Source organism: Leguminivora glycinivorella, chromosome 25 (genome assembly GCF_023078275.1).
Source record: "Leguminivora glycinivorella isolate SPB_JAAS2020 chromosome 25, LegGlyc_1.1, whole genome shotgun sequence".
NCBI classification, from domain to species: domain Eukaryota; kingdom Metazoa; phylum Arthropoda; class Insecta; order Lepidoptera; family Tortricidae; genus Leguminivora; species Leguminivora glycinivorella.
In genome coordinates, this window is record NC_062995.1 from 10,942,442 (window position 1) to 10,952,921 (window position 10,480).

A 10,480-nucleotide genomic window follows, 5' to 3' on the forward strand; every position below is an offset into this window, starting at 1 on the left:
TACGTTTTAAGCTCTGATCCTTCTGAGCCGCTCGCGCTTACTCCTTCGCATTTTTTGACCATGTCGCCATTGGAATTTTTACCAGCGGCTGATCTGTCCGATGAAAATACGAATTTACTGTCGCGGTACTCATTATTGGACTCGCTCGTGCAATCATATTGGAAGCGATTCAGAACGGAGTATTTGCATAATTTGCAACAACGCGAAAAATGGAATACACCTTCTAATCCAATAAAAATTGGTACCGTAGTAATATTAAAGGTAGATAACGCTCCGCCTCTGCAATGGCCTTTAGGTATTATTACTAATATCTATCCTAATAGCCAGGATGGAGTTATACGCGTAGCGGAAGTAAAAACGAAAACTGGCACGTATAAACGTCCAGTCATACGGCTATGCCCGTTACCGACTCAATAGGAGTCTTATTTAGTTTAGAAACTTAGTTTTAGCCCGCGTCTAATGTAGACAAATTAAATATGGGTAGTTATATTTAAGTTATAATAAGTTACGTTTTTCTTTAAACTAACTTGCTTAGTGAATAAGCGCAAATTTAATATTGTGTATTTTCAACCTTTTGCTGTTGTAGTGTTAGGTTATTCTCTCGTTTGTAATTTCGTCATAATGAACTTAGAAAGTAAGTAACTTGGCACAATGACCTTATACCGCGTTATATTTATGTGCAGTTGGCACTTAGCTCTTTCCTTCCTTTTCTTTTGAAGGGATCCTTCAAGGCCGGGGGGATGTTGAGTTCCAAATTTATTATTTTTACATTTAAGGTAGTTTTATATTAATATTTTCAAATGTAGGTACTTGCGAATCACCTCACCCTTCCAAGTCACCTATCCTTTGCCAACGCACGTGAGATGAGTATATCTGTCTCACTCGCCGCGATTCGAGAAGCAATTTTCGCCTCGATCAGTCCCCGTCTAAGCTCCGTTTGGCTAACAGCCTGCGCATGGCTAAATATCAAAAATGTGATAAATATTAACGCGCCCCTAAAAACTGTTGTGGACAAGTGTATCGTCTATTGTGCCGATTGCTGAAGGGAGTTTTGGAAAAGCTGATCAGCTGAGAAGACCTAGAAGAAAAGCTATAAAGGTAGGCGTTGGCATTTTCCTCTTTCCTTTTAAACAAGGTGCAAGCAAGTATTTTGTGTCGTAATTTACTTAATATTCAAATTTATACAGTCCATTTATTTCGAAGCTAAATTATTCAAAAACATATCCTTCGTAGCGTTTTGAAGGCCCGCTATTGTCATATAAATTAATTTCCCGCATAAGTATGTTGTGAAAGCGCTAACACATTTTTTGGATATTAGCTTCCCAAATGCCTCCGAAGTGGCTAGCGGTGGGAGGATTCATTTTCCATGTAATACGATGTTTCGCGAGCTCATTGCTGAAAGTTTGATAATAATCGTCAGATTCTAAAAGGTCGTGGAGCTCCTTGAAATAAGCTTTCGCGGATACAAAATTTGTTCCATTGTCGGAATAAATAAAATTACACGGACCTCGTCGCGATAAAAAGCGCTTAAAAGCGTCTATAAAACAAGCAGCCGTCAAATTTGAAGCTAATTCTATATGAACTGCTTTTGTCACAAGACAAATAAAAAGGCAAATGTAAACCTTGACGCTGCGCACGCCTCGTTTCCTATAAGGGGTGGCGTACAAAGGGCCAGCAAAGTCTATACCCGTATGCATAAAAGCTTTGCATTGCTCTAAGCGGCATTTAGGTAAGCTAGACATTAGCGGAAAAGTAGGTCTGGGGTTTAAACTGAAACAACGGTTACATTTTTGAGTGATATGCCTAACAATACGACGACAGGAAATTATCCAAAATTTAGTTTTTAATATACCTACTAAATGTTGCGGTCCTGCATGAAGGTTGTTGCGGTGGTAATGATCAATTAACAATTCTACAACGTGACCCTTTTTGGGTAAAATTATAGGATGTTTCGATTCGTAATCGAGCGAAGAGTTCGATAAGCGACCTCCTACGCGTAAAATTCCATCTGAAAGGAAAGGAAATAATTTTTGTAACTTTAAAGAACATTTAAGACCATTTGAAATAGCCTTGATGTCGGCTGAGAAATTAGCAAAATCTTTTTCAAATTTAATGTACTAGTGTGAAATGCCCTATATTGAGATGGATCGGTTTCCGCCTTGTAAGCAAGTTCCAATATATTTTCGACGCGCTTGTAAATAACGTCGCGCCGAACTGTATAGAGGGCTAGCTGATTTTTGTTTGTGTTATAATTATCGCTAATAAAGCCCTCGCTGCCTTTCCTGGCTTTTGATGATTTAGACATCTTGTTGAGAATTAACAAGTTTTACAATAAAACTAATAAATCGAACGTCGTAAATAAACTAATGTACCTACGAGGTATAAGTATAAAGGTGTAGTGTACTATTTAGTTTGACAATGCGGTCAAACATATAATTATTCGAATGAAATAAACAGTATACCTACGCGTTTTAAATAAAACGAGTTCCCTAATAAATAGGTATACCTAACGAACACTAGCTGCGAGCCAACCGATAATAAGCGGAACAAATATTTTTCTACCTGTAATATTTCGGTAAGCGGTGCGGTGCGGTTTGGCTGACCGAGCAGTGCAATCATATATGGAATGAAAACGATCGGAACGAACGAAAGTGAGCCGAACAATTCCGAAGATTCACGAATGAATATCTTGACTATTTCAAATATGGCTAACAATTTTGAAATGCGAACAAAGGAAAAATGGAACACGTGTATGAGTATTTTTGTCGTAAAAATAAAATATATAAAGAAATAACCTACGATCTATCGTACTTCGTAACGCGGAGCGGAAATATAATGAAATACCTGACGATGCGATAGATATAATAGGATGAGTGACAGAGTATTTCAGTTACGTAGCACAATGACCATACAGTTAGCGGTATATTTAATGGAAAAGATTAACTATCCGGTTCGAAGGACCAAAAAATGTGTTAGCGCTTTCACAACATACTTATGCGGGAAATTAATTTATATGACAATAGCGGGCCTTCAAAACGCTACGAAGGATATGTTTTTGAATAATTTAGCTTCGAAATAAATGGACTGTATAAATTTGAATATTAAGTAAATTACGACACAAAATACTTGCTTGCACCTTGTTTAAAAGGAAAGAGGAAAATGCCAACGCCTACCTTTATAGCTTTTCTTCTAGGTCTTCTCAGCTGATCAGCTTTTCCAAAACTCCCTTCAGCAATCGGCACAATAGACGATACACTTGTCCACAACAGTTTTTAGGGGCGCGTTAATATTTATCACATTTTTGATATTTAGCCATGCGCAGGCTGTTAGCCAAACGGAGCTTAGACGGGGACTGATCGAGGCGAAAATTGCTTCTCGAATCGCGGCGAGTGAGACAGATATACTCATCTCACGTGCGTTGGCAAAGGATAGGTGACTTGGAAGGGTGAGGTGATTCGCAAGTACCTACATTTGAAAATATTAATATAAAACTACCTTAAATGTAAAAATAATAAATTTGGAACTCAACATCTTGTTATAAAACAAATAAATCGTTACCATAGTTCACACTTTCACAGTTGTACTAATTACGGCGATAATGATGATGAATTACCATAGTGCATAAGCATAAGATCTGGTGTGTTATTCTTTCCTGGTGCCGTAGCCGAATGGCATTTCTCCGACGCGAAACGAAAACTAAACGCCGCGAAAGGTAGTCTGGCTTTGTCGCGACAATACGCAAGAGCGATAGAGATAGATATCTACGAGCGTTTCGTTTCGTGAGCATTTGTGCCATTCGGCTACGTACCCTGTTTTATGTGTTTTTTGAGTCATGGATGTTTTCTATGTATATAAGTATTTTTATATTATATATATCGTTATCTGAGTACCCACAACACAAGTCTTCTTGAGCTTACCGTGGGCCTCAGTCAATCTGTGTAAGAATGTCCTATAATATTTATATATTTATTTTTGTACAATAAAGCGTGTTACTACTGCTACTATAAGATGTTAGTACGATTGTGAACTAGGGTGACGATATTATGGTCACCGGCGAAGAAGTAAACTGAATTCTCTAATTATGTAAACAAGTGTACCACTACGTTTGATTGAACTCGTGCATGTTTCCAAAATCCTTTCGTACACACTTAATAGGGTATTTGGTGTGTCAATGTCAACACTGTCAACAGGTGTCTCCGTAAATCCGATTTTCTTTTAGGTACCCTTATAGTCACACTGACTACACTCACAAGTTTCTTCGTCAGAGTGAGTAAACAGATGAGACTGTAATTGATATTTCCGTCTACACTTGTAGCCACAGTGGCTACAGCTAAAAGGCTTCTCGTCAGTGTCTGTGAGTCATCAGATGAGAGTTCAAATTGGTTTTACTTCTACACTTGTAGCCACAGTGGCTACAGCTAAAAGGCTTCTCGTCAGTGTCTGCGAGTCATCAGATGAGAGTTCAAATTGGTTTTACTTCTACACTTGTAGTCACAGTGGCTACAACTAAATATCTTATCGTCTATATGTGGACTGCGTGAATCAACAGGTGCCTCCGTAAATCTGATTTTCTCTTACCCTTGTAGTAACAGTTGCTACAGCTGAAAGGCTTCTCGTCTGTGTGTGTCAAAATGTGATTCCGTAAATTTGCTTTTCTTCTACACTTGTAGTCACATTGACTACACTCGAAAGGTTTTTCGTCAGAGTGAGTAATCACGTGAGAATTTAATTGAGATTTAAGTTTACACTTGAAGTCACAGAAGCTACAACTAAATGGCTTCTCGTCTGTGTGTGGCACTGGCAACAGGTGCTTCCGTAAATCTGCTTTTCTTCTACACTTGTAGTCACAGTGGCTACAACTAAATGGCTTCTCCTCTGTGTGTGTCAACAGGTGCTTCCGTAAATATGCTTTGCTACGACACTTGTAGTCACATTGACTACACTCGAAAGGTTTTTCGTCAGAGTGAGTAATCAGATGAGAATTTAATTTTGCTTTTTGTCTACACTTGTAGTCACAGTGGCTACATCTGAAAGGCTTCTCGTCAGAGTGAGTCATCAGGTGAGACTTTAAATTGGCTTGTTGTTTACATTTGTAGTCACAGTGGCTACACCTGAAAGGCTTTTCGTCTGTGTGTGTCAACAGGTGAGAATTTAAATTGGCTTGTTGTTTACATTTGTAGTCACAGTGGCTACAACTAAATGGCTTCTCCCCTGTGTGTGTCAACAGGTGGTTCCGTAAGTATGCTTTACTTCGGCACTTGTAGTCACATTTACTACACTCGAAAGGTTTTTCGTCAGAGTGAGTAATCAGATGAGACTTTAAACTGGCTTGTTGTTTACATTTGTAGTCACAGTGGCTACACCTGAAAGGCTTTTCGTCTGTGTGTGTCAACAGGTGAGAATTTAAATTGGCTTGTTGTTTACATTTGTAGTCACAGTGGCTACATTTAAATGGCTTCTCCCCTGTGTGTGTCAACAGGTGCTTCCGTAAATATGCTTTGCTTCGGCACTTGTAGTCACATAGACTACACTCGAAAGGTTTTTCGTCAGAGTGAGTAATCAGGTGAGACTTTAAATTGGCTTGTCGTTTACATTTGTAGTCACAGTGGCTACACCTGAAAGGCTTTTCGTCTTTGTGTGTCAACAGGTGCTTCTGTAAATTTGATTTGCTTTTACACTTGTAGTCACATTGACAACACCAGAAAGGTTTATGTTCAGCGGACGCTGCGACACGGTAAGATAGGGCGGCCGGGGCGGCTACGGGGCGGTGCGGGCGCTCCGGCCCCAGCACGAGCTCGTCCTTCACCTCGTGCTCGATGTACAAGTCGGCCAGCATGGCTGCCTCGCTCACGCCGCGCCCGGCCGTGCTGTCCGACCACTCCTCCTTCACGCGCTCCTCTTCATCCAGGAATACAGCTTCTTCTTTAACAATGACTGAAACAATAAATGGGTGTAATCGCAATAGGATCAAGTCGTAGTCAAATACATATATTGCAGTATCAAAGGCGGTAAACAAGTTCATTTATGAATGTGCTAAGAACTTGTTTATACCACTGCGACTGCGCTTACATTTGTTCTGAAATATTTCCCTAAGAATGAAAGTTTACTAAAGTAGGTAGTGGCAACATTGTTGACCGAATATGACATATGATACTGAAGTGAATGTTTTTTAGCTTTGTGTCATGTCATTCTACCTAAATTGCTTGATGCCTAATTTTCTAATTAGCCAAAATTTTAAATAGCCATGGTGTTATAAATCCTTAATAACAAAATGTCTTGCTGTTAAAATGACAAAAACTCATAATGACTTTCATAAAACCACCATTTCCCGAAATGCCTAAAAATTCAAATACCGAATGAGACTTTAGTGGCAATACACCTAAATGGACATCCCGACGCTGGCAACAGAGAAAAAATCTTGCGCTCGCTTCGCTCGCGTTTACTATTTCTGGATACGTAATACTTTTAATAAGTCAATATTTCGCGCTCACTGCTCTCAAAATCTCGATTTCATTTCAACCTAATTTCAAGCTTGCTTTCTTGACCCTCCTCTGATATTAGTATCTATTACCTACTCCATTTTTTTTTGCTATATTATGTACATAATAACCACTATCCACCCCGGGACGTATATGAGGAAAACATTTTCGCGCTTGCTACGCTCGCGATAATTTTTGCTACAAAGCCCAAGGGCGCCGAAACTCAAACGCTCTATCCTAATACGAGTGCACGGGCCGGCAAGCGGTGATGTAGCCAAAACTAAATGGCGATAACTACCGACTACAGATTTCGTTAATGTTACTTTTATAAAACCGAAATGAAATTTAAAGTTAACATATAGACAAAAAAAGCCTCGCAAATTTTGAGATTTCGTACTTTAGGAAAAAAAAATTCCAGACAAAAAATGGTTTTTTTGCACGTTTTTAAAAGACAGAAAAAATATTTTTTGCAACTTAAGCCCCATTTAGATGGTACGAGTTTCTCGCCCGTCTTTTTCGAGAAACTCGTATGACATTATCGTATGCGATAATCGCCTGGCGAGTATCGTACGAAAACGTTTACATGACGTGCGAGACTCACCAGGCGATTATCGCCAGGCGAAATAGTTTAGACGGAGAGTAGAATTTTCGGGAGATATTTCCATAACATTTCTCGACTCGTCTAAACCGGTTCTCGTATGACATTTTTTCTCGGACGTGCGATTATCGCACGAATCGGAGCGAACCGATTTTCATACGAGTTTTGCCTGTCAACTTGCGTGCCTAGTTGCTAATTAACACATATATTCTTTTTTATAATATTGCTTTTTTATAATATTGGGTATAATTTACCTTGGATTTATTTGAATTTAAGATGAATAGTACCCAATAATATTAAAACACTAAAAATGATTTATGAAGGTCTCAATAATATACAATAGGGAAAATAATGATTTCGACCGTAGCGTTACCTAGCTAATAAAATCTTAGTTGCGATACTTGCGATTAGGTTTAGGATATTATTAATATAAATAACATTTTTTTTTAAATTATAGTAAGCATTTTGCCTCATAGATATATGGGGTAAAATGTCAGTAGGTAAACACTTAATAAGCCGAATTTATTTTTGGTTCTAGCGGTTTACTGAGAGGCAGCTATAAATATAAAAACACCATGTTTTACATGATTTCTACTGAATTAATTTCGACTGAGTAGCGTATAAACTCGTATACGATTCTCGCATATGTGTTTTGTTTACACGGAGACATACAAATATCAAAGGCGAGGCGATTATCGCCCCCTCTCGTGCGATATCGTACGCATAGTTTACATGATACGATATTTTTTCTCGTACTTCGATAATCGTACGTTCGAGGCGAGAAACTCGTACCATCTAAATGGGGCTTTAGGGTAACAAAAATGGTAGAAATTTCATCATATGATATGATGAAAATTTGGTCAAACAATTTTCTTAAATGGTATGAATGTATGTGTGTGTGTAAACACTTTATTGTACATAACGAACTTATCCTTATAAGGGATCTCTTCCAGTCAACCTTTGAGCGAATTGAGAGGGAAACTAATTAAAACATGATAGACAAACAAACACTATGTACAGAAAGAAAAAAAAATTGTTCAATTATTACCCCAGCAATAATTAGAACCTGCAGCCTATTATACCAATATATACAAATACATAAATATATATACCTTATATTTATATATACATATACTAGCTTTTACCCGCGGCTTCGCCCGCGTAATAAAAGTATTCATTAAGATTTTCATTTGAATCCTTAGGTTTCTCTGTAGGTATATTTATCTGCGATTATTTCGATTGCACATAATACTTTTGCTTGCAATGATTGTAGAAATATTACACATCGACCACAGCGTAGGTAATTCTATATACGCTGGGGAAACCTTTATAAACATCCCACATAGCCCGTATTTCGACACTATGATCGGTGGGTAAAAAGTACTTTTTTCTAATCTCCCTTACAATTTTTTACATTTTGCTTATACTTATCGCAAACGTAATCTTCAAGCAAGCAAACAACGATCGTCTTAGAGCACATTGATTGTAAGAGACCGCCGACCGATTATCCGTATCCCTCTAACGATACCCATATTATCCGTATCCGTATCCGTATCCCTATCCCTATCGCTATCGCTATCGCTATCGCTATCCCTATCGCTATCCCTATCCCTATCCCTTATCAAGATGTTTAATGATATAACACTTTAAGTTCTCGCGCTTTGTACACATATTTAAAGTCACATACAGGTCGAACGCGATTAATTAACATTATTTTTACCTTTTTTCCCAACGTTTCGGCCAGGTTGCACTGGCCGTGGTCGCGGAAGACTGACGTCCCAGCAAAATGTCACCGGAGATGTAAACAATACAAAACTACCCGATATTAATTTATATAAATGTTCGGGGTAGACAAATAAATATAATCTACCCGCTTTTAGTTAATGTTTATTTCCCACCATGTTTATTTTAAAGGTAAAAATAATGTTAATTAATCGCGTTCGACCTGAGCACCAGAGCACCAGATAAAGCACCAGATAATAGGCTAGTTTCCTACTAGTCAAATCAGCTTCTTTTTAAGAACTGTCTAAACGATTTGCTAATATGGAATTACGAGGGAATTACTATGAAATAGTGAGGAGTGACGTCACGGTCAATTCATTTACTTTATATCTTTCTCTTTGACTTATTAAATATAAATTATGTTTGAACATACTACAGTCCATATATTTCTTCTATTTATGTGGTGCTTTATTTTGTGCACTACATAAAATGTTTTATTAAGTATAGGAAACTAGCCCATTATAAGAAAGACATTAGTAGTAGTTTTTTATAACACAAACTATATTTTATAAATTGGATTGAAATATAACTAAAAAGTAAACAAGTGAACAGTCAACCATGACGTCACTAAATTAATTTGCAAATTAATTCATTTTTAGCAAACTGTAATGATATTTTTAAATAGATACTGTTTAACTAGTAAAGAAACAAATATTTAGCATGAATGTTACTCATATTGTCATATTCCCAAAATGTTCCCAACCACTGCAGGACTGCCCTAGCTTATGACCCCACTGGTCTACGGGATCATCCACATATTACGTCACACCAAATTTCAGGTTTTTGGACCCCTCCCCCCCCTATGTCACGCTTTTTTGTATCCCTTTAACAGGGATTGTCACATTTAGTATGACCCCCCCCTTGCACTGTGACGTAATATATGGATGACGCCTACCTTAAGGATCACCACCTCTTTAATAGCAGTTTAACAGGATTTTGACATTTATTGCATCCCTAATCCACCCATTAATCATGATGTGAACTCCAGTAGGAGCTAATATCTATATCTGGTTGTCATTATTTATTTGGCATCCGTATAAATCAAGTGAAACCCTTCTTTTAGTTCATTTCAGCAAAAATCCAGGTTTAACCCACCTCTCACAAATGGATGGGTGCCCGGGTAGCATTCTCTAGCAAGTCTAGTAGATACTATACTTATTGTTAACCATGTCTGAATTTAAACTACACAACTTATGCTGCCTCTACAGTTCTATTTAGTTTTGTTCTCTGCTTGATGTAATGTGTACCCATTAATATACATATACCTATGTGAATGTCTGAATAAATGAAATGTGCAATAGTAATATCAAAGTATGTAGATGTTGTATGAACGTACTCATTTCCGACTGGTCCGTCTCGGGCTCCAGCTTCACGCGCGCCAGCGACATGCTGCCAGACTCGGCACTCGGCTCCATCTCTCACGGTCCCGCGTCACAACTCGCACTCTCAATATCTCAGCAAGGTTTTCGTGTTATAATCGACACAAAAATAAATGAAAACAAAGATAAGTGTGTAATCAATTTGCCAGAGAAAAGCGACAAATCGACGACGAGACAAAAAGTCACCAAAGGCAAAAACTCCAAAAAGTGTATTTTACAAATTTACACACGGAAGTATAACT

General features: G+C 38.0%; 1 protein-coding gene across 1 annotated transcript; it reads right to left on the reverse strand.

Moving 5' to 3' along the window:
- Positions 1-3,980: 3,980 nt before the first annotated feature.
- Positions 3,981-10,480, reverse strand: LOC125239128 (gastrula zinc finger protein XlCGF57.1-like). Its single transcript, XM_048146631.1, has 2 exons — positions 10,196-10,480; positions 3,981-5,934 (listed from the first exon to the last, which is right to left on the reverse strand). Exons 1-2 carry the CDS (start codon positions 10,272-10,274, stop codon positions 4,523-4,525), a joined length of 1,491 nt encoding a protein of 496 aa, XP_048002588.1. The 5' UTR covers positions 10,275-10,480; the 3' UTR covers positions 3,981-4,522.